This window comes from Micropterus salmoides, unplaced genomic scaffold (assembly GCF_014851395.1).
Source record: "Micropterus salmoides isolate LMB-PRFRI ecotype aquatic unplaced genomic scaffold, ASM1485139v1 Ms_hic_scaffold_10, whole genome shotgun sequence".
Lineage (NCBI taxonomy): Eukaryota > Metazoa > Chordata > Actinopteri > Centrarchiformes > Centrarchidae > Micropterus > Micropterus salmoides.
The window spans coordinates 32,841,902-32,866,455 of NW_024040041.1; the positions used below are offsets into that span (position 1 = coordinate 32,841,902).

The 24,554-nt window shown below is 39.4% G+C and overlaps 3 protein-coding genes across 4 annotated transcripts in view; all 3 read left to right on the forward strand.

Moving 5' to 3' along the window:
- Window positions 1-3,085: 3,085 nt before the first annotated feature.
- Window positions 3,086-11,717, forward strand: LOC119896563 (serine protease 33-like). Its single transcript, XM_038710042.1, has 6 exons — window positions 3,086-3,231; window positions 3,771-3,791; window positions 6,564-6,726; window positions 7,718-7,983; window positions 9,245-9,387; window positions 9,531-11,717. The coding sequence occupies exons 1-6, from the start codon at window positions 3,177-3,179 to the stop codon at window positions 9,807-9,809; spliced, it is 927 nt and encodes a 308-aa protein (XP_038565970.1). The 5' UTR covers window positions 3,086-3,176; the 3' UTR covers window positions 9,810-11,717.
- Window positions 11,718-12,300: 583 nt separating this feature from the next.
- Window positions 12,301-15,537, forward strand: LOC119895269 (heat shock 70 kDa protein 1-like). The gene is made up of 2 exons (XM_038708256.1): window positions 12,301-12,456; window positions 13,391-15,537. The coding sequence occupies exon 2, from the start codon at window positions 13,414-13,416 to the stop codon at window positions 15,331-15,333; it is 1,920 nt and encodes a 639-aa protein (XP_038564184.1). The 5' UTR covers window positions 12,301-12,456; window positions 13,391-13,413; the 3' UTR covers window positions 15,334-15,537.
- A 3,307-nt stretch (window positions 15,538-18,844) lies between these two features.
- taok2a (TAO kinase 2a) overlaps window positions 18,845-24,554 on the forward strand; it is a 31,768-nt gene continuing 26,058 nt past the window's right edge. For both annotated transcript variants that reach the window (XM_038708267.1, XM_038708275.1), the window contains exon 1: window positions 18,845-19,319. The gene's annotated coding sequence lies outside the window, so the exon portion shown is untranslated. The remainder of the gene's footprint in view (window positions 19,320-24,554) is intronic.

Below are 24,554 nucleotides of genomic sequence, written 5' to 3' on the forward strand. Positions count from 1 at the left end.
GGTTGCATAGTAGGCCTATGTTTCAGATCGGCCTACAGACTGTGGTGTATATGTCTTTGTATATTATCTTATAGTGAAATATTGACATTCTCTGGTTTCAGATCACAAAAAACAACTTCGGATATCATCACTACTTTTTTCATTTAAGGACTTGAAGATGTTACATAAAGGAAATGAAGCAGGATTCAAATCAGGATTTCTCTGTGTAGAAAGTGCAGCAAAACATGAGCTGTGGCCCCTGAGCTCGGCAGCTTGGTTTGTGTATAAGTAAAGTTATTTAATGCATGATGTAGGTCTAAGTATGAAAGCCTCTGAAATATTAATGGTATTAAAAACGGTTCATTGGCTGGAGTCTGCCACATGTGTCCTTCCTGCAGATCACCAGCAGATAACACCAAAGGAACACAATAAATAAATACTAGTTAATGCTTTTACTCACTGATATTGATTTATAAACACATACTTTTTGCTGATAATAATTTTTTTATATTATATTATACTGAATTATATTTTTTATTTAATTTGGATCATTTGTTTGCATGTCTGTATTTATGTGTGTGTGCAGGCCAGATATATTTGAAAAGCACATGTAGGTCAGTGTTAAATGAACAACACTTTTATGATTTAGCCATAAAATCCATTTGTATTTGTTCTTGTAAAGAACGTGGAAATCTCTGGTTTTGACAAGTTCTATATAAATTTAATGATCTTGTTTCCTCTCCAGCTGCTTTCCAGTAGAAATTTTCTTTATGACTGCAAGCCATATGAAGAACAGGACTTATGACCAGCAGAGAAAAATGCTCGTGGCTGTTGTTGTTATTAGGGTTCATTCTCCTTCACTCATTTAGCACTGGGACAAAAACTGTTTGTACATTTCTGACCCTCAAAGCAACATGTGATATGTCTGACAAAAATATTTGTTGTTCTGATTCTTAAGTCAAGTCAATTTATTTAGAAAGCACATTTAAAAACGACCAAAGTGCAGTACAAAGTTATGCAATTAAAATAACAACAATAAGAACAAAAATGTGTTTTAAGACGAGACTTGACGGTCTCAGCGTTTGGGGATGATCTAATGAAAAAAAGCACGATCACCTACAGGCGAGCCCGTGGAAAAGCTAAAGGAACCACAGGGGGATGATAAAGAAACCCCTTCACCCCTCCTTTCTCACCGCCTTCATTAGGCTTACAAATGTAATCGCTCCAAGACAACAACCAGGCAGCAGGTTTCTCCAGTGCCGCAAAATGCAAATGCAAAATGCAAAGTTCTACAAAATTGTAGAATGTAAGATGTAGTCATATATTGTAATTGAACAGCTGTAATAGTTTTTGTTTGAAATTAATTGAAAATTAAATTGTTTCTATTAATTTAAACAGGTAAATAAAGGCAACTTACTAAGTAAGTAAGCGCAGGGGTTGAGCTCAAGGTGAAACACCAGGGATGCAGGCATTGTGCTGTACTGCAACATATGTGAGGAACAGCCAAACTCAGAAAAGATCAAACACACAGCCACAAAACACGAGGTATTTTTACTGCATCAGTAAGGTCTGGCAGACTGGTCTGGTCTGGTCAGGCAGACATTTCAAGGCAGGCAAGGGTTTCCAGGTAAGCTGTCCAGGCTCTTTAGAATAAACACAAAGAAACAGGCAACACTGAGGACTGTAGATGCAGCGAAGAAACTCACTGCAGCAGATGAAAGTCACAGCGTGCTTACTTCACTTCATAAATCTGGATGAGTCTGGTCAGAAGTGGCCTTCATGGAAAAAGTTTAATGGATTAAAAGTAGTGAGTACTGATCATGTTGAGAGATGGAAAGGATAAAAACTGCAGTACTGGACAGAACAAACCAGAATATTTCACATGAGTCAAGTATGAAACAGAGAATATGGCACATGTAACGTTTTACTTTGTGGTATTACAGCTTTTACTTACAGTAAGTAAAAGATCTGAGTACTTCTTCCAGTGTTCACGTTCACCGGGGAAATATGAGGCTTTCAGGTGTTTTTCTTCCCTGATCAGTTTGTTGTCATGAACTAATTACTAAACAGAATCAAACATCAGTAACATATTGATATAACCATTTAAAATATATAATATCATATGAACAGGGAAATAAATACAGGTTGTTTTTATTTATTATTTATTTAGTTAACTTGATCATACTGTGGTCATACCAGGCAGTGGTTTACTCAAGTACTGTATTTTCTACACGTTTACATCTCAGAGGGAGATTTTTTACTTTTTTACTTCATTTATCTGACAGCTCACTCGCAAAACATATAAAGAGTTTAAAAAATATGATGTTTTGTTATAAATTAAAATACCCAAACATTTTATAGCTGGTACATAGATTGACATAAATTTTCAATGGCAACTTTTTTCATAATCATTTAAGTTATTTTACGTAAAAACATCTCTTGATTCACAAATGTGAAAACATGCTGCTTATTTTAATGTCTTTTTAATAATTTGACCTCTAAATCAGCAAATTAAGCTTTCACATTAATGCATGAGTAATAATAATCCAATGATGTAATACTAGTATAACAGTCACAGGGGACATTATTATTTCAGCTTTGAGTACCTGATTATACTTTTACTTAAGTAATATTTTCAATGCAGTACTTTTACTTGTAACAAAGTATTTTTACAGTGTGGTATTGGTGCTTTTACTTACATGAATAATTCATCCACTACAGTCCTCAGGAAGGAATATCTGCCCGCCACACCTTCTGCCTTTTGCCTCGTTGGCTTCTTCACAAAGTCACAGGTATGCAAGAACAAATTGTGCAACACTAAAGCGCTTTCCTTGTTGTTTTAATGTCCAACAATATATAATAAAAATAGATTTAATGTGTCTTTAACCACATAAAAAGTGAGAACAGGCCTCTCCAGAGTGATCTAAATGAGCCAGGTGTCATTACAGGTAAATTACCTGTTTAAATGAATGTTAAAAGCAGGCTCGGCGGCATCAGTGCGACACTCGGGGCCACAGAAAAATGTTTGTTTGTGAAGAAGGGCGAGGCTGTGTGAGGTGTGTTAGTGTGTCAGTGTGTGAGGTGTGGCCTCAAACAGGAGCGTGACCGCATCTGCCCGACGCTCCTGGAGGCTTGTTTGATTCCTGTTTCAGGCTGTTCAGCTCCTACGTTGATCAGAAGACAAGAAGAATCGCACCATGGAGGTCAAGCTGTTCGTCTGTGGCGCCGTGTTCGTGGTTTTTGCGGCTACAGGTGAGTTCTGTTAAATACTGTCAGAGCAGAGAAGAAGCGTGGATCACCTGATGTGTTCACACTGAAAAGAACTAGATAAAGGAGATTGAAGTTTCTGTGTACTTATATCTTAATAGCAAATTTCAGACACTTAAAGTCATGTGTCTGTGTATTTAAAGAGGTTTTCCTCTCTATATACGGCGATAACAGTTCACACAAGTGAGATAAAGTCAAAGGGAAGTTACCTGTAGCAACATGCCAAACTATTTGAATAAAAATGAAAAGAAGAACCGGCAATTTGACTGTGTGTTGACACTGATGGCTTAAATTAACATATTTATCTCTGTCTATTCTACTGTAATAAAACAATCAGTTGAGTTTATTTAGTCAGTCACAACAGAAAAAAGTTAGAAAATGTTTTTTTTCGCAGAAACACTCGAGAAACCGGTCGGGTGTGTTCTCAGAAACCTACACTTGCCAGTCGAAACCCTTTTAGTTTCATGAGCAGATAATCACTGCACATTCAAACATCTGACTGTTATTGTGTTTCTCTCATACAGGCAGCCATGCGCAGATAGACGGTGAGTTACTTCCTCATTCTTTCTTTTATTCATTCACACTTAAATGTTTTAGACACAGCTGATTGACTTGTACTCATATTTGCTTTTGTAATTTGAATTTCTTATTAATGGCCAGCCGGTAAATGTGTCATGTGATTTCTATGATTGAGTATTAGGCATAGGGGTCAAAAGTTTGGCAGAAGTTTTCTGAAAATTAGCTTGCAACAAGAAATGTTAAATAACAAATAAAAGTTATTTAACAAAGGTTTACTTGAAATGCAATGTAAATATAGAACAAACACTTCTGCCTTGTCCAAAAAAATTGGCTTAAAAACCAAGCTGCTGATCGCTGAATTATATTCAATAATATTTCTATATTCTGAATTGTCACCGGCCACATGAATTTTGTTTCCCTTCATATAAATAAAAACATTTCCACCATAAATTTGTGCAGAAAATGTCACCAGAAAGCAGAAAATTAAGAGTTTTACGCTCAAAATCTTCTGGGGACGACCAAATTCTTATAAATAGTATTGGAGTATCTTCTTGTCTTGTTCTCGTGACTCCAACATTGTGCCTTATCACATCTCGTGGACTACGTGTTTCATCACACCCCTAAAATGAGCCCTTAAATGTCCCCACCACTTTTCAACAGAAAGTGACGCCCCTGGTCTCAGGGCCTCAATAAGAGGGCCGCATTTCGAGAAAACAGTTGAAATGTTACTTCAGCGTTATTTTCAACATTTCCAGTTAATTCTTGAATTAAGTGCAATTGAAGTTTCCCTTTGCTTCCAGCCTTCATGCTAAGCTAAGCTAATGTCCTCCTGGCTCTATTTCTATGAATCGGGACGTGGTTTGTCCCGTATTTCTGAGTTGTCTTTAATGCAGCATGCCATGCAAATCATCCCAGCTGCATTCCGTGAATACTTTTCTCCTTTTCTGCCCCTGATTGGGTAATACTCGCTGCCATTGCTGGTTTCATTAATAGCGTCAGGTTCAGGGTCAATCAGTGTCAGATAAGGGCGGGTCTCTAGACAGGGAGTCAAGTTGAAACAACGCGTCCTCTCTGAAACGAAGGTAGATGCAAAAGCACCGACAACGACGAGAGTGGGAGAAATCTAATAGGCTACTGGATCAGTGTAATGATTTACTAAAACGTGCTAATTTTCTGATTGATCACGCTGGATTTCATACGCTGCCTATTTGTTAAGAAATACTGTGACAATGTAAATGAAGCACAGGCCTACATTAAGGTGTGATTTGTTTTCAAGGTTGAGGTTTACAGTCAGACACATCAACATTAATTTGATAAGAGATCAGAGAGAGATATTTAATATATTATATTATAGATATTTATCCAAATATAGTGACTATGTGAAGAATACAAACAGCTACGTGCATCCTTCAATACTATAGAATTAACAATATGTTGAATAAAAACAGAAAAAACAAATAAATAAACACATTTGTTGACCAATCATAAAAATGGTGTTGAATTAAATTAATAAATGTTTATAGATGGATTATTTATGTGTGATTTCATTGTTTGGATGGTTTTACTGCAAACAATGACAAATATTTTAGTCAAAATCCGTGTTCACACCGCCCTTTCCAATTCCTCAAGTTCATTAGCAATTAGTAACAGCAACATTTAAGCATCTCAGCATCCGCTGGTTATGTGGATTTTCCAGAATGACCAACAAAGTGACATCAAAAACAGGAGCTCATAAAGAGAGAGATCTTCATCACTCTTAACTTTGAGCAGTCCTGTTGAATTTTTTTCAGTTTGAAAGACAAACAGCTACTCAGTGCTGCACGAGTCGTGTACCTCTGACTGGGAGACACTTATAAAAGGAAGCAGGCCTAACACGCTCCAATACTGCACACAAGGCTCAAAACTTCTTATCCACTGATGTTCGTGATGTTCATGGAAAATCCTTTGCAAAAGTCTTTCCAATCGAATCGTATTGAAGTATTTGCTTTAGCCTGTTTAGTTAATAAGTTATGGACATGTTGATTTAATAAATCGGTCTCGCTGTCACACATTGTTGGCCTATAGGTTTATTATTGTCATAGCTGTGGATTCAGCTCTGACAGTATGACCGCTAGTCTGTTGAGTTGTGATAGTTATCAGATCAATACTTTCCTGAAAACATGTTTTAAGTTATGATATATACCACCACTGGCACACCATTGGGCCTTTTGCAGCTGGGCCCCCGAGGGGTCACTAATAAATCTTTGACGTGATTTCTCTCTACCTCGCACAAATAATTCTCTTTCTTATTTCTTGTCTTTAAACTTTTTAGACCAAAATAAGACGGTGTTTGATGGTGTCCCTCCTGCACGCCGATATCTATCAAATGTTGGTGCTGGACAGCGGAGCTTTGAGCTAAATGCTAACGTCAGCATGCTCACAATAACAATGCTAACATGCTGATGTTTGTTGTTTGCCACCTTAGTTTAGCAGTAAACACAGAGTAGAGCTGAGGCTGACGGGAATGTCTGTAGTTCTGCAGGTATTTGGTCACCATCAGGTGGCGCTAGATGGAAAGTCAGAGGATCACCAAAGTTATTAGAGTTCCTTTTGAGGGGAACATGAAGGGCTGAAACACATCTCATGACAAGTCATCCCATAGTTGTTGAGACATCCAGACCAAAGAGCTGGACAGAGAGCCGAGCTCGTGCTGGATTAAACAAATCCACACAGATGATGGCACCCAGAGAGAAACAATACTGTGAACAAACCGGACCCAAAAACATGAATATACATGAACTCTGACTGTCTCCCTCCAGTTTGTGGCATTGCGCCGCTCAACACCAGGATCGTAGGAGGGGAGAACGCTGTTCCCGGGTCGTGGCCCTGGCAGGCCAGTCTACACGGCGATTCAGGTCATTTCTGTGGAGGCTCCCTGATCAACGATCAGTGGGTCCTGACTGCTGCTCACTGTTTCCCCAGGTGAGCTCTGATCCTGTCACATAACTCAGCACTTCACCTGTATAAACATAGGGAGCTTGTATAGCAACAAAGAGAAAATGCAAAGAGGGTGCGGCGGGTAAACCACATTAAAACCACTCTGCATGTTTATCTTTACTTATAGCCAGACACCATTACAGCTGTTCAGATCTTTATTTAAGCTGAATTTTTTAATTTTTTTTGCAGAATGGCAACATAAAAAAATAAGCACAACAAAATTATTACTTATTTTTTTTGCAAACTGCCAAAATAAGAACAGGGACCAGATAAAATACTAATCTCTGCGTATGGGATAAATAAAAACTTGTCTCTGACTGGAGGGAAGATTCTCAAATTTTTTTGAAAATGAGGATTAGCTGTGATGGATTCAGCTTTCCGTGCAATTTGCAGCTAAAGATCCAGCCACTGATCAAAAATCAGACTGTCAGAAAAAGAATTGAGAGCCAATATGAAATTTAATGAGAGTTGTTTTACCTCATAATTCAGATTTTGACCTCAGAATGGTGACTTCTGACTCAGTAAATCAAATCAACTTTTATTGACACATGCAATTACACACAAAAACAATAACACATGCAAAATTCATCCTGGGGACCAACGCCAGATGTAGACCAGTTCCTCAGTCAATGGAACTGACTGGAGACATTAGAAGAGTTTAAAGAAACAAACAATTTTTTCACACTTTTCCTCTCAAAATCCTGAAATTAAACCCCAAAACTTTGTATTTCACATGGCTTTCATTCCCCCTCTTAATCCCTAAATAGGGCCTGATGAATCTTGGCTTATTAAAAAGAAGAAGTTATTTGAATAGCAACATTTCCAAACAACTATTTTTTTCAGACGGTTGAAATTAAAAAAACTCACTTATTTATTCTCACTTATCAAAGATAGTTTAGTCTTTTTCTAAAATCCATGCACAGACAGCACCAGCATCCATCACGTAATTAAACATGTTGTCTTTTCTGTTTCTCAGCATCCCGGCCAGTCTCATCGTTTACCTCGGCCGTGACACCCAAGACTTACCGAATTCAAACGAGGTGTCCCGGACCGTGACCCAGGTCATCATGCATCCCAACTATGATGTCCCCTCGCACAACAACGACATAGCCTTGCTGCAGCTGTCCTCACCTGTTACCTTCAATGACTACATCACACCCGTGTGTCTGGCAGCGGACGGCAGCGCCTTTGACGCCGGGACGACCTGCTGGGTCACCGGATGGGGATCCATTCGATCTGGCGGTGAGAATTTTAATTAAACACTTAAACAGGATTAGTCTGCGTCTGTGGCGTCCACACTGAAGTATACCCGGGGCTTAAGACTTATGTGTGGAGGGAACCAGATGTCTGTGTCAGGGACGTGCACAGGGGGGTTGCTCTGGTTGCCCGGGCAACTGCCCGTTTGCCTTTCCTGACTCAAGTTGCCCTTCCGAGAAAAAAAAATAAAATAAAAAAATAATCGCGATCGCAAAGCCTCATTCACTTCCATTCAGTAGGGGAAAAGCAAACTCTGTTTAAGTGGCTGCACTGCTGCAGCGCTGCCTGCACGTCAGTCGATTCTGTTCCCTACCGGAATTCCTGTTTCCTTCCTTTATGCAATCATACTACAACAAATCATGCGTAGTTTTGCCCAGTTACCATACGTGATACGTACCAACAGAAGTGAATACGAGCTAGAAGCGCAACTGAATGTACGGGAAGCCAAAGGTTAAAAAAGGATTGTATTTTTTTCCGAAATCTAAGCGTTTTTTTATTTAATATTTTATTAGAAGCGAGTTTTCCCCATCTGTCAATTCAATCTAGATTATTTATTTTCAAATAAAAAAAAAAGGAAAAAAATAAAAAATAATAATGATTAAAAAAAACAATAAACAATAATATAAGGAACTCCTTTTCTCATATGTATTTTGGTGACATTTATATTGTTAATACATTTTGGATACTGTGTTTAGTGCCTTTTTTCAGGTCAGAGCAACTGCCCTTCAAAATTCCTGTGCACGTCCCTGGTCTGTGTGTTGTTTATACGCTCTGATAATGTTAATCCAACACATCTTTGTAGCAGCGTCCATGTTGATTCAACATTCTGACTTAAGAGCACATGAACACACACTGAAGTCGGAAGGACGACTTCAAAACTCGGGAAAATGGGACCAACCGAGGAGCACGTGAATGCACCGTGAGCCGCTGGTTGCAATTAGCAACCCTCACCACCAGATGCCACTGAAACTTAGACTCTGAACGTTGAAGTAATCATGGCCGTCTGGACTGCCTTGCTTGGCGTGCTGCCACAAAGACCCTGCTGTAGATCAGAGGCAGAAAATGGACAGATGGATATTTTCTATTACAGTTGTTCATCGTTTGTACTGATGATTTAAACAGGACAGTTTCAGCTTGACAAACCTTAACACAGGGGACAAGAGGGAAGGACTGCTGGACCACAAAAAGATCAGGCTGTGAGACAATCCAGGCAGACTCAACATTAATATCTCCTTTTCTTTTTCAGTTTCCCTTCCTTACCCCCAGAATCTGCAGGAGGTGAGTGTTCCCATCGTGTCCAACGCTGAATGTAACACCGACTACAGCAATACAATCACAAGCAACATGATGTGTGCCGGAGTGGCCCAGGGAGGAAAGGACTCCTGCCAGGTGAGTCTGTCTGCAAAACACGTTTGAAGTTGCACTAATCAATAGATCTGTCGCTGGTTCCAGAAGAGTTTATCCTGCATCTGCATCAGTTTGTTATTCCCATAAAATAAAAGTACCATAACTGACATATCTGACATCTGCAGGGGGATTCAGGCGGCCCGCTGGTGACTAAAACCGGCTCTGTCTGGGTCCAGGCTGGAGTGGTGAGTTTTGGAGAAGGCTGCGCCCAACCTAATTTCCCCGGAGTCTACGCCCGAGTGTCCCAGTATCAGTCCTGGATCAACAGCCAGATCAGCACCAACCAGCCGGGCTTCGTCAGCTTCTCGGGTTCAGCCTCTGGAACCGTTCACCTGGTTTCCCTCTCGCTTCCTCTGCTGCTGTCCATTGTGCCGGTTCTCTTCTCCCTCTTTCTCCTTTCATAGAGTCAAAATCTCTGTCTCATATTTTTTAGCCTTTTGAGATTAATTTACCTTAAGACAAGCAACAAAATCTGCTCCTGGAGTCAAATATTTCCACCTGTTTCCAGCTCGGCTTCTTGTGCTGAAGGAGTTTTTACAGAAAAGAGTCGATAGAGGAGAAGAGAAACTGGTGTAATGACACCTGATTTAAAAAACAAGGGCTTCAACAAGCTAATGTTTTCATTACCGATTAATCTGCTGATTATTTTCTCCAGTGATTGATTCATCGTCTCTTTCCCTGTTCTGTCTACAACTTACTGGATGTTTTGCACAAAAGAATATAGAAGTTTATATAATGTTAAAGCTTGGTTTTGTATTTTCTCAATAATTGATTTATTTATAACTTCACACAACCTGATGTACTCAAAAAACATTTGGACCAGCAGCGTAAAACCCAAACATGTTCAGTAAATCGTTGCATCAGAGAAGCTGGAACCAGACAACCGTTTGTTTAACGACTAAAATCAATTATCAAAACACTGTAAAACTTAAATGAATAGTCGGGCTTTTATTTGCTTCAGTCACTGAACTCACACTATATTTAGGAAAGGCGTCTACAGGAGTTTTTATACATCAGCGAGACCCGGCCAGTAACAGGGACAGGCGTTTTTGTTCAGTTATCGATTAATTTTCTATTGATAAACTAATCGATGTCCAGTCGTTGATGTTCTAATAATTGTGCTGGAAACATGTGAAATAATTTGAGCTCAGCTGCAGAATTTTCACATCGGTGGAAACTTTAAACTTTTTGGTGACGACAACCAAATTATGATTTTATGGAGCCTGGAGTCAATCAGAGCTTTTCAGTGTTTAATTATAATCAGTTAATAAACTCACCCATAAGCTTTTAATCAAACTCAATACTGACTTTAAATCATGCTATAAACTCAAAGATCCAATAAAAGATCATTAGGTTGACCAGTTAATGACTCTATTTCCTTGTTTTGTATTTATTGTTGAATTAATGTGTTGTGTTAATGTTGTTATTTTAAAATTTTATTTTAAAATGGCTTTTAAATTTAACTAATTTACCAATATGCAATCTCACATTTTTTCTCATTTGTTTTCTTTCTCTAACATTTAGTTTCTATTGTTTTGATTTAAAGACACCTTAAGATTAATGTGTGGAGTAATGAAACAAGTTAACTGTAAGGTGGAATGTGTTTGTCTGACACATCAGCAACTGTAATAACGAAGTTAAAGTTTTTAAATGCAATTTTCATCCTATTGTAAAATGTGATAAATTCATAATTTAAACACAGATTTATGGATAATTCATTATTTTACTTTGAGTTTTACAATGCATCCTTTAATCTGGTCAATTTAACAAGAGCTCTTTTTAAAAGTGGTGAATTTATTAACCCTGGTTACCATATAACACTAAAATTTCATAATTACTCCAGACTCGCAATAAAATCAATAAACCGAACAGATTTTGGCCTGAAACTGATCAAATGTAAAAACAATTAAAAGTCTTTCTGATGTTTTTTACCTGGAAAAATATAAAACATTTGAACTGACGGTGAATTTTAGAAGTTTATGAAGTTGCTGAGTTACTGTAACTGCTGATGTCTTGTTGTTTTGCACTAAACACTTGGGACTGTGATTTATAAGCAGAGGATACATGAAGTACACATTTTCATCATTTTACATAAAAATATAACACACACACACACACACACACACACCCCTCAAACAGTGTCAGAGGTTGGGATTTAATGCAGGGTTGTGTAACTGGATTACCTTTTACAGGTGTTTCTGTTTGTTTGGTATCTTATTGTAAGTAAAGCTTTTTGAAATATATTTTAAGACATTTTGTTTGTCCGTCTTTTTCATTGTCATATGTTAAATAAATACTTTTTGTCTAACCAATATGAGTCATGATGCTGAGATATGTGAGAAGGAAAGGGAGCTGTGGCTCAGGAGTAAGGTCGGGTTGCCGGCCGGTCGGTCGGCGGTTCAATCCCCGCTTCCTCCAGATTGCATGTCAAAGTGTCCTTGGTAAGATACCCTGATAACCCTGAAATGCCCCTGGTTGCTGTTCCACCAGTTTATGAAGGGGTGGTTATGCAGTGTTTCCCACAGAATGTGTTTTTTGTATTAAAACCTTTTTTTAAAAGTTGTACTGTGTCCTTAGTTCCCATGGATCATGAACGCAGCACACGTTTATATTAAAATGTTGTTTTCTGATTGGATGTCTGACAGGAAGCGGGAAGGCCGTTCGTGCTTTGAGTTATTGTAAGATATTCACCGTAAATCTACTGTATTTCACTCTGAATTTAGTTAAATATAAGTTTAGGTCTGGTTCGGCTCTGGATTAAATGTAATCCGGCTGTTTTAAACACACGTACGCGGTTTGTCCTGTTTTGTTTTATCGTCCTGAAGGCAGCGGATCCGTCACGTAAAGTCAGCGAGGCTCCAGGGTACGTCATCACGCACAGCATCCAGCGCTGAGCTCTCTGATTGGACGACAAAGTCACTGGAAAGCTGGAGAAACAGCCAGAAGGCAGCGGGAGAAGTATAAATAACGGGACGGTTGAAGTTACCGGGAAACTAAAGAGAGGAGCCAGACGGAGCGACAGAAACCTGCTATTATTCTCTGTTAACGAGGGTAAGTCCGCTGCTTGAGTTTAAATTTAATTTATTTTACATATCGGCTATGTGATGAGTTAATAACGGTTGCCTTTAACTGACATGTCCTCATCAATATGCGCAAATTATAGAAATAACCGTCGTTACGGGGAGTTTTCACATAAAGAACGAACGTTTAACCAGACTGCTTTATAAAAACTGTGTATTTAAGCCTGGCGTCTTCTACAGCGCTATGGTTTTTAAGCTTTTGTTTTTAACAGCTACGTGATAAATGAATACATTTGTGAATAAAGAATTATGTAAATACAGTTTTATTTTAGGGGAAAACTCCACCAAAGTCTGTCTGTAAAACTGTCAAATTTGGGCTGCATTATTTGTCAGTAACGTATGGTTTTCTTTTCTGAATATATGCTATTGGTTTTAACAGCGAATGTTACGTAATAAATTAACACATTGGTCAATAAAGAATTATGTGAGTAATGTTACACGTTTTAGTGTTTTAGCTACAGTTTTCTTTAACAGAAGATGAAACCCCACCAAACTCTGTCTGTAAAACTGTCAAATTAAGGCTGCATTAGTGGCCTCCTTAATTTACAGCCCTCTCAAACTAAAGTACTTTTTTTATAGAAAATAATTACCAACGTAATAATACACAAAAGGGCAACAATTACCATTTCATATTTTAAATAATAAGTTATAATTTCAGGAATACAGACATATTTTTATTCACATGACCAAACTTCTACAAATAACAAACCAAGGAAAATTAATATATCATTTGGGATCTGCAAGGTTTTATTGATTCATTGATCATTTTATTTCATTAGTCTACCCAGTTGCTCCAGGCTTCATATTGATATGACTCTTTAGACCACACTTGCCCTTGCAGAAGCACAAATAGTTTTTGTAACTTTTGTAAATTTTCTTTCCAATTTTTGTCTCTGCTTCTTTAGGACACAAATTCAAAAGCACCAAGATGTCTGCAGCTAAAGGTGTGGCGATCGGCATCGACCTGGGCACCACCTACTCCTGTGTGGGGGTTTTCCAGCACGGGAAAGTAGAAATCATCGCCAACGACCAGGGCAACAGGACCACCCCCAGCTATGTGGCGTTCACCGACTCCGAGAGGCTGATCGGGGACGCGGCCAAGAACCAGGTGGCTCTGAACCCCAGCAACACCGTGTTCGATGCCAAGAGACTGATTGGGAGAAAGATGGACGATCCAGTGGTGCAGGCTGACATGAAGCACTGGTCCTTCAAGGTGGTCGGAGACGGAGGGAAGCCCAAAATCCAGGTGGAGTACAAAGGGGAGGACAAAACCTTCAACCCCGAGGAGATCTCCTCCATGGTCCTGGTGAAGATGAAGGAGATCGCTGAGGCCTACCTCGGCCACAAGGTGTCCAACGCGGTCATCACGGTCCCGGCGTACTTCAACGACTCCCAGCGGCAGGCGACTAAAGACGCGGGCGTCATCGCCGGACTGAACGTCCTGAGGATCATCAACGAGCCGACGGCAGCCGCCATCGCCTACGGTCTGGACAAAGGCAAGTCGGGAGAGCGCAACGTCCTGATCTTCGACCTGGGCGGAGGCACCTTCGACGTGTCCGTCCTCACCATCGAAGACGGGATCTTCGAGGTCAAAGCCACGGCCGGAGACACTCACCTGGGCGGAGAAGACTTTGACAACCGCATGGTCAACCACTTTGTGGAGGAGTTCAAGAGGAAACACAAGAAGGACATCAGCCAGAACAAGAGGGCCTTGAGGAGGCTGCGCACAGCTTGCGAGAGGGCCAAGAGAACCCTGTCCTCCAGCTCCCAGGCCAGCCTCGAGATCGATTCTCTGTTTGAGGGCGTCGACTTCTACACCTCCATCACCAGGGCTCGCTTTGAGGAGCTGTGCTCCGACCTGTTCAGGGGAACGTTGGAGCCCGTGGAGAAAGCCCTGAAGGACGCCAAAATGGACAAGGGACAGATCCACGACGTCGTCCTGGTGGGAGGCTCCACCCGAATCCCCAAAGTCCAGAAGCTCCTGCAGGATTTCTTCAACGGCAGGGAGCTGAACAAGAGCATCAACCCAGACGAGGCGGTGGCTTACGGCGCCGCCGTCCAGGCCGCCATCCTCACGGGTGATACCTCGGGCAACGTCCAGGACCTGCTGCTGCTGGACGTGGCGCCTCTGTCCCTGGGTATCGAGACGGCCGGAGGAGTCATGACGTCCCTGATTAAGCGCAACACCACCATCCCCACTAAACAGACCCAGATCTTCAGCACCTACTCCGACAACCAGCCCGGGGTCCTGATCCAGGTCTACGAAGGGGAAAGAGCCATGACCAAGGACAACAACCTGCTGGGCAGGTTTGAGCTGACGGGAATCCCGCCCGCTCCGCGAGGGGTCCCGCAGATCGAGGTCACCTTCGACGTGGACGCCAACGGCATTTTGAACGTGTCTGCGGTGGACAAAAGCACCGGCAAAGAGAACAAGATCACCATCACCAACGATAAGGGCCGGCTGAGCAAGGAAGAGATCGAGAGGATGGTGCAGGACGCCGACAAATACAAAGCTGAGGACGACCTTCAGAGGGAGAAAGTCTCCGCCAAGAACTCCCTGGAGTCCTACGCCTTCAACACGAAGAGCGCCGTGCAGGACGAGAAGGTGAAGGGCAAAATTAGCGAGGAGGACCGGAAGAAGCTGATTGAGAAGTGTGACGAGACCATCAGCTGGCTGGAGAACAACCAGCTGGCTGATAAAGAGGAGTACCAGCACCAGCAGAAGGAGCTGGAGAAAGTGTGTAACCCCATCATCAGCAAGTTGTATCAGGGAGGAATGCCCGCTGGAAGCTGTGGAGAGCAGGCACGAGCCGGCTCCCAGGGGCCCACCATTGAGGAGGTGGACTAAAGTGGCCCTTCACATGGACTCTAAGATCACCAGGACTGTTTAATGTGCAATTATAAACTTTATACCTCATGTTTTGTAGTTTTACATCCTTCGATCTACGATGTGTAAGTTTAACAGACATTTTGAGAACTGGCTTTTCAGATGTTTTTATATTGTTGCTGAACGTTACAAAAAGATAAAATAAAGATAAAAAACCTTTATGCATCTTTTGATTTTCATGTTGCAAGTTTTTATTAATATGATTTGAGTAATGGAGTCATCAGAACTCAACATAAAATGAAACTGGAGATTATTGCAAACAGAAACCCGAGTACTTCAGAACACTAAATATTTTAGTTATTCTTAAATGATAACAGATGTTTTATATAAAAATGACCTCGTAATTCAAACATTCTTTATTTGCACACATTGTGAAATTTGAGGTAAATCATGTTTATGTGTGACCCTTTAAATCAAAGCAGTGCAGTTTTTAGAAAAACCACCAGATGTCACAATAACACTTAAACTTTGGCAGATTATCTAACAGCTGTAAGAGCCTGTCAGCTTTTAAATACCTTTTCACTACCGGTCAAACGTTTTAGAACACCCCGTGTTTCTCGTTTGTATGTAAATCTAGGTTGTTCAAGTCCAGTGAAAAACCTTAAATGGTACAAAATTTAAAAGCTATGTTTATGTCACCAAAACTGACATTTTCAGATCTAAAATTAACAATTAAATGAAGGAGTTTTGTTCATTATTCACTGTAGGATCAATTGATGACCAGCTGCTCTGTCTTCCTTATTAATATTATATAATATATACAATATAGTACAAATAAAGCTTCTGAGGGTGTATTAACAGGCTGTTCCAAGCTGTTTACTGTAGAAATGTGTTTCATTTCTTTCCACTGCTGCAGAATAACTTGTTTTTTGCTCACCTAAACTTTGTCTCTACCTTCTCTGGTTATTCTGCAGCAGTGGAAGGAAATGAAACCTTGAAAGTTGATGCAGCAACACGTTTCTACAGTGAACAGTTTGTGTTAATGAGGTGAAATTAATTATTAATTTTAGATCTGTAAAACGTGACGAAAACGTTTTTTAAACTTTGGCAGTTTGCTGCTTACTTTTGTACCATTTAAGGTTTTTCACAGAACTTCTTGTGTTTACATACAAACTAGAAACATGGGGGTGTGATAAATCTTTTGACCGGTGGTGTAAGTTTAGGATTTGTTTAAGAAAGTGTGCTGTCATCATCCATCGTTTCATTTTTCTGTAAATAAAAACTAGCTTGCTGTTTGCATCTAAACCATGAGAGTGTCTCCTTAATGTGGATCTTGAGGTGTGATCACTGAACTTCCTGTGTCAGTAACCACCAGAAGTCAAGGAGAAACTGCCAAGAAGTGAAAGCAGATAAGAACTAAACTGAAACTGATGTCTGTGGTTCAGTTCAGGATTATAATCAGTTTAAACTGTTACATCATCCAGGTCGGCAGTTTGAGCTGATCTAATCTGCAAAACATTTTAAGATAGTCTAATGTACGTTTACTCAACTTATAGATTGCCTTTGTTTCATCTCGAGTTCATAAAGTTGACATTTACAGTGTTCTAGTTGTCTCAACGTTGTGTTTTTTAGTTGATCGATCTTTTTATATCTTGGTTCAACTTTAGACTTTGAGTTAAAACAAATAATTCTGTTACTTAATCAATGTAAGAAAAACTTTCCTTAACTAGTCTGACCATGTACATTTCTGCATTATTCTAACTCACAGTTTCAAGTTAAAACAACTTAACTACGTTTGCACTACTTTCCATTTCAAAGTAAGAGGAGTAAAATTCGAAATGTGTTTCAGTTTGCATGCATAAGGTGGCCATCAGGTCCTTTTTCCTCCGGTGGCACCAGTCCTTTCTTGTTTACCATAAAAGTCCCTATATTTTAGTTGGAATCTCTGAAGTGTATTAATTAGTTGATTATAAATTCAATTCAAAAATAGCTTTATTGGCAACAATTAACAACAATATTGCCAAAGCATCATACATACGACATAACAACAATCAACCCCATACATTTCATTAAACAAGTAATTAAAGCGTAAAGTAATGAAAGCGTATATGTGTTTGTGTTAAAAAAATAAAATAATAAGTGCGTGTGTGTTGAAAAAATAAAAATATATTAAAAATAAAATAAAATAAATAAACCAGGAAGGGTGTGTGTGTTTGTGTTAAAAAATAAAAACATATTAAAAATAAATAAATAAAACAGTAAGGGTGTGTTTGTGTGTGTTAAAAAATAAAAACATATTAAAATAAATAAATAAAACAGTAAGGGTGTGTTTGTGTGTGTTAAAAAAATAAAATAAATATTAAAATAAAATAAATAAATAAATAAAACAGTAAGGGTGTGTGTGTTTGTGTGTTAAAAAAATAAAAAAATATTAAAAATAAATAAATAAAACAGTAAGGGTGTGTTTGTGTGTGTTAAAAAAATAAAACAAACAAAATATCCACTTGAGGGGCGCCCCTCAAAGTACTCACTTTTGTTGCCAGCGGTTTAGGCATTAACGGCTGTGTGATGTGTTATTTTGAGGGGACAGCAAATTTACACTGTTATACAAGCTGTAAACTCACTACTTTATATTGTAGCTAAGAGTCATTTCTTCAGTGTCGTCACATGAAAAGATATAATCAGATATTTACAGACATGTGAGGGGTGTCTGTGAAGATTCTCAGTCATCCAGGTCATAGTTATCCAACGAAGGTTAAAGTCAAGGGCAACTGGACTTGGTTGAAGATACTGGAAGACGTTTCGTTCCTCATCCAAAGGACTTACTGACTGGTAGGGAAACTCAGCTGTTTAACCTCAGTGGGGTCGTTTGCCAGGATCATCGATACTGCTGGTTCGTTAGTGTTCCTGGCTGGAACACTGTGAGGGGTGTACTCACTTTTGTGAGATACTGTATATCGAGGAATATGGTACTAAAAACTGTTGAAGATAATGAAATAGTGATAGTTGAAATGTACACATTTAAAAATGAGTTGCACCCAACGAAAGTTTCATATTATATTAGGTGGAGGCCATTTCAGTGAGTTATTATACAGTGATGAGTAGGAACCTCCAAGAGAAAATATACAGAGATCATTGTATGTTGTATTGAAGGGTAGAATCAGAATCAGAAGGAGCTTTATTGCCAAGTAGTATTTTACACATACGAGGAATTTGCTTTGGTGACAAACATACAGTTGACATAAATAAATGTAGAAATATATAATTATGGAATAAACAAATGCAAGTTATATAAGAATAATAAAAGAATAGAGAAAAATAATTTACATGTGAAGGAAGTAAAAAGTAGAAAATCTCCCTCTGAGATAAGGTGTACAAGTAGAAAATGGCATGAAAAAAAGAATCTTTAAATCAAGCCTTCGAGCCTTTTGTACTAGATTATTAATATTAACTAGGTCGATTTATTTATACCCTTTTATTTTTGAAGCTGAAACCTCACCGGAAATAGAGCAGACCGTTTTCCGGTCACCGCTCCAGTCCCGCCCCACCAGCCTGAGCCATCTTGTATTTAGCAAGAACAAAAACGGTGCAAAGAAACAAGTCCAACCTCGGGATGGGGCGCAGACATTAAGTCTAATTTTAAGAGTATATTTCTAAGAAAAGCCAACGGGACAATATGCCTGGAAGTGGGGCACCGCGGAGAAACATCAGCCACACCCCGCAGAGGAGCTAATGTTAGCTGCCGAAACTAAGCTAGCCAATTAGCTAAAGCTAGTAGCAACATAAAGAGGAGAGAAACGGTTCTTCCTGCGCCAGCTAAACTAAATTAGTGTACTAAATTTCACTGTCGCCCTGAAATCTGGAGGGACTTCGGTGGAAAATGGGACAAACGTCGTGCTGATTAACCCGCCGAGCCGAGAGGAGACCCGGGCTATGAGGATAGCGGCTCGCTAGCTTCGCTGCTAACTGTTGTTTTTCGTTCCACAGCGGCACCACAATAAGCCGCGGTAAGTACAATGCTACATTTAGCTAGCTGCTAAGCTAAGTTTGGCTAGTTTAGCCGTCCCAGTGGTTTTCAAAACTTCGGTCCGGGGGACGCCCTGTGGTCTCTGATTTGTTATCAGAGGCCTTTATTAGTACAATTAGACAGATTGTACATGTGCTACAGCTAACCGCTAACTCGGTTAATTCAGATTTATCTCATTAGCATTTATTCAAGCATCCGAATTTAACGCTATTTTTCCACATCAGCCGTTTAAGATACAGAATTCAGTTAGACTTCAAACACAAAAAACGACTTCCAGGAAGTTTTACAGCTATTATCAGTATCCTGATGTGTTTTTAAGTGCGTTTCGATCACCTACGCGAAAACAGATCAAGGTTAACATTAGCTAACACTGCTGTCATGTAACATAAAGAGTTAGCATTGCCCTTATCAACACTGATTAGCATCTGCTAATTAAATGAGTAACCAACAGATAACAGAGCAACAGTAAGTTGTGTAACTTCGTGATCCAGGAGGATTGGATTTATTTAGCTTTTAACCACAACACACAATTGATTTAGCCTCGTTAGAGTCTGTTCAGTTGAGCTGCTAAAGGACATGATGCTGCTGCAGGCCGACCAAAACATTTTCCTTCCAGTGGAATTTCTGTTTATGATTATGTTTATAAGGGTGGAGTAGAGACCATTTATGTTGTTGAACTGTCCAGACATAACTGACTTAATAGTCCTGAGGCAGAGGTTGATGTTGACATCTAGAGTGTCTCCTCCTTGTGCTCTTAAATAACTTTAGAGACATTTAGTTTAATATAAAGATGGTGTGTTCCTTGGCATTGAATCACGGAATTATTCAGCTTTCTCTTTGTAAGCTCCTGCAGCCCGGAGTAGCTTGTTAGTTGGGGCTGGGCGACGTGGCCAAAAATGTTATCAGGATAAATGTCAAATCGTTATTTCTTTCAAGTTTTAAGCCTGATTTTTGCTCCTGAGTGAATGCCGAAGAAACCAGATGGTTAATTGTGGTTTTAAACTTTTCTTTATGGGTCGGAACAAACACTTGATGCCAAACAGTGGATCACTTCACAAATCTGAGGTAGAATAGGGCTGGGCAATAAAACAATAATTATAGCAATATAACAAATGTTCAATAAGTTTTATTTAATTTATTGTAATCACGGACGAATCATCACTTAATTTTTCTATTATATTTATTTTGTTGAGGAAAAGGGACTGAAATGTTTTTGCCCAGCCTTATTTGCTATTTGCAGTGTTATTATATTTGTGCTACAGTTTGGTGATATTTCACTGTAACTGAACAAACTTTTCTAAAAGTTTAGACCGCGTCCGGTGCGTCATTGCCTGTGATCAGACCACTTTCCTCTTCTTTTTTTTTTAAAAGGAGAGAAATCAACCCAAGTTAATGTTTGTTATTGGAGCTAAATATGCTTTCATTCCCAGTTTTGAATGTTACACACACATTCACAACAAGGAGCTTCTATTATGCAGAAGTGTTTGCTAGTGTTAGCTCCGCCATGTGATCTTTGTCGGGCACCACTGACGCACTAAATTTCACGTCACTCGTGTTTAAATAGAAACGTCTGCGCCTCCGTTTCCATTTTCCCTTCTGTTTTCTGGTTTACTGTCTTTTGTGAGTTTGTTTTTTTCCCCCCTCCCATAGGAAGTTGAGGAAACTTGCTTCCCCCTCTTGTGCTCTGCTCTTAAAAGCTTGTGAGAACAACCCGGTTCCCTGGAAAATGACAAAAATAGAAACCACAAGACAGCTTCTCATTTTAAAAAATGGTGACTGATTTGGTGGTTTCAGCTTAAAGCAGAGGAGTCATTATATGGCAGACAAGAGAAGGGACAGACCTCGCTGCACTTTATTTTTTCAAAAACACATCAGTACACGTTTGGTTTTCAAAAAATTAGTCATGAATACAACGTTTGGTTATTTATATGGACTCTTAATACAGTTAACATGACCCTGTTTGAACAGGGTTACCACAAGTCCTGGAAAACTGTTGACAAATTTCCCAGTCCTTGGAAAAACATGGAAAATACGGGGGGGGGGGGGGGGTAGTAAAATGTCCTGGAAAATCTTGTGATGTCCTGGAAATTATGTAAGTTGCTTTATCCTCCCATGGTAAATATTAGTCTCTGCTGGCTGCTAATGTGTTTTAAACGGCTGAATAATGTTACGTTGGTGTTTGGTTCACAGCAGGTTGTGATGAGCTTTGTTAGTAAAGAGGCTAACATGGTGTGATAAACTGATTTATACCACGTCTTGGTTTAATTACCTGTTGTGACGCGTTCTAGAGACCATCAGTTAACTTTTGATATTTGCACACTTTTGAAGTAGTCCCAGTTTTTGGCACTTGCATATTAATACACAATGTGTGGCGTTGTGACAGAGGACGTACATGTGAGCTCAGGACCACAGTAATGTTCGAAAGCTGAGGTTCAACAGACTGCTGGGATTTGAAAACATGGCGGCGTCCATGGAAGAGGACCTGCAGTGTATGTAGATATAAAGGTAATAAAAACATAACGGTTCATTATGTAAGGCTTTTATACACCACTGAAAACATAGTTATGGATCTTTATAAGGCAATTCTGTCAGTAGATCCTCCTAAATATTACATACTGGACCTTTTAAGACATAATTTCTACGCATGTAAGAGATGATTTCATAGATATGTTAAAGCCACAGACGTCTGGCTTCAGCGGAGAGGAACCGGTTAGTTAATGATCCCTGTCTGTCAGACCAGTGAGATCATTGCTGCAAATGTCCTGGAAAAGGATCTTTTTATTGTGGTTATGTAAGTTGATTTTAAAAAGATAACAGGTGAAAGGGGGAATGATATGATGAATGTCCCTTGGCCAGATTAGAACCAGTAACATTACAGTTACATGGTTCAGGCTTTAGGCAATTAGGGTGCCCCATTTTTTTCCCTTTCTAATTTGGAAAAGCGTACGTTTCTGTCTTTCACATTGTTCAGGTTGGTTGGTTTTTCTGCTGGCTGTAGCTGCAGGCATCTGCCTCCCTGCCTTTATACTGAACACTGTCAGGCCACTGAGTGCCACATAATAATATGTGATTAGAAATGGGTTCACTGCGTTTTGACGAAGTGTTCTGTCGGGGGGTTGGGGGGGGTGGGAATCTGTCCTCTCGTCCAGCACAGATTTACTAGTGGGGGTTTTACACAGCAGTGCTTTAAAAAGGAACAAGCCCTGCATTAAACAGGGACCCCGGGGCCGTGCAGTCACCGAATCACAGAGGCCCGGTGATGTTGCCGGCTCTCCTCGGGGCCTCCAGCTGACTTCAGGATGAGCAGCTACATTAACCCCCTTATAAAATGATGTTGCATTTGTCAACAGCCCGTGCTGAGATTACATTCAGGGGGCTGATTTCATTTGAAGCTTGGCTCGTCTCATCTTCGTGGATTTATTTATACGGATCTTTTGATTAGGGTTGGATGGTGAAGAACTGCAGCGCCGTCAGTTCAGCTTTCTGCTGCTCTCTGATCTTCACATGAGGCAACACGAGCGTCGTATGAGTAATTCTATTTATGTAAAGATTCATGTCTTTGCCCCACGGTGTGCTATTTTTATTTAAGGAAAACCCTTTCTTTATATTTCAGCAAGTCTTGAAACAAGCAGTTGATTATTTGATCAACAGATAATTAATCTGCAACAGCTCTTATTATTAATTATTCATTTTAGTAGACGCTGAAGACGTCTCCTTGGGCTGTGGAGTATTATAACCTCTGCTCTATTTCCTGGCTTTTTTTTTTTTTTTGGACATAAAATAATCTGATTAAATGACAATAAAAAACATTTACGGCTCGGCAATAAAACAATAATAATTATCACAATATAATTTTCCTTTAACAATATAAAAAATGTTCAATAAATGTTTGATTTAATTTGAAATCATGAACAAATTAGCTTTTAATTTATTGAGGGGAATGGGATTGGATTTTTATTTATTTTACTCGTGTTTTTTGTTGAAAAATGAATGATTTTGTTCTGTTTGAGACTGCGGTTGCTCTATCTTAATGTAAGTTTGTATTATTACAGTCTCATGACAACCTTAAACATATTAAACATGCACTGTTCTTTCTTGTAGGCCAGGCCTGTGTTATGATGAAATTAGGTGATGCTTTAATTGCATGAATTATTATTATTATGAGCAATGGTGGAGAAGAAATATCAAATTATTATAATATGAGAAAGATAATTTCAGCGTCAAGTCATGGCATTAAATAATGTAACATCATCAGGTCGGCCTACCTACAGGCCACAAGAAAAAGTTTACCAGTGTGAGCTGTATCACAGAGTAAGCGCTCAATACAAAACCCACAGTTCAACCACCAATTTAAGCTCCTTATCTCAGGTCAAATCTCCCAGGAATCCATCTCTCACAAGCTTAGTAATTCTCGGACAACACCGGAGTCGCCCCCTCCCTCCCCTCGTGTCAACTTCAGTCAAGCTTACAACAAGTCCAGGTACGGCGTAACGTGCAAAGTTGATGCTTCGTCTGCAGACTGCTTTACTCTCGCGCGTCGTGACCAGAGCATAATCGCAGCCTTTACGATTAGAAAATCTCATTTGTATCATACCGCGATAATATCGCAAATGCAATTAATCGTTCAGCCCTACCGTTAAGTCGGTATTTCATCTTTCTAGAATTTGCATTTAGAGCTGAAACAGTCATTTTTGTGCTTGTGTTTTGTAAACTTTGCTTTATGCAGTACAAACATGTAAAGCTCTAGAATTGATTAGTTATCAACTATTAAATTAATCTGCAGCTATTTTGATAATCTGTGTCTTTTTTTTCTTAGCAATGAAAGTACAAATAATCTGATTCCAGCTTCTTTAATGTGAATATTTTCTGGTTTCTTTCCTTCTCTGTGACAGTAAACTGAATATCTTTGGGTTGTGGACAAAACGAGACATTTGAGTCAACAGTTTTCACCAGTTTATAGACCAAACAACTAATGGATTAGTAGTCTGTTTCGACAGATCTGTTTATTATAATTAGCATAACTAGAAAACGCTGATTGTTGCCACGAGTCCTTATTTTGTAAGGTGTTGGTGTGTTTTTCATCATGAGTTTCCAGCCTTAACTGAACATTTACTGATTGAAGTCCATTCATGTTGTGAAGTGCACTTTGTGAAACCCAGCTGCCATTTTGTCTCCCCCCACATCAGGACACTCTCTCTCTGCTGTTCATCCTTTC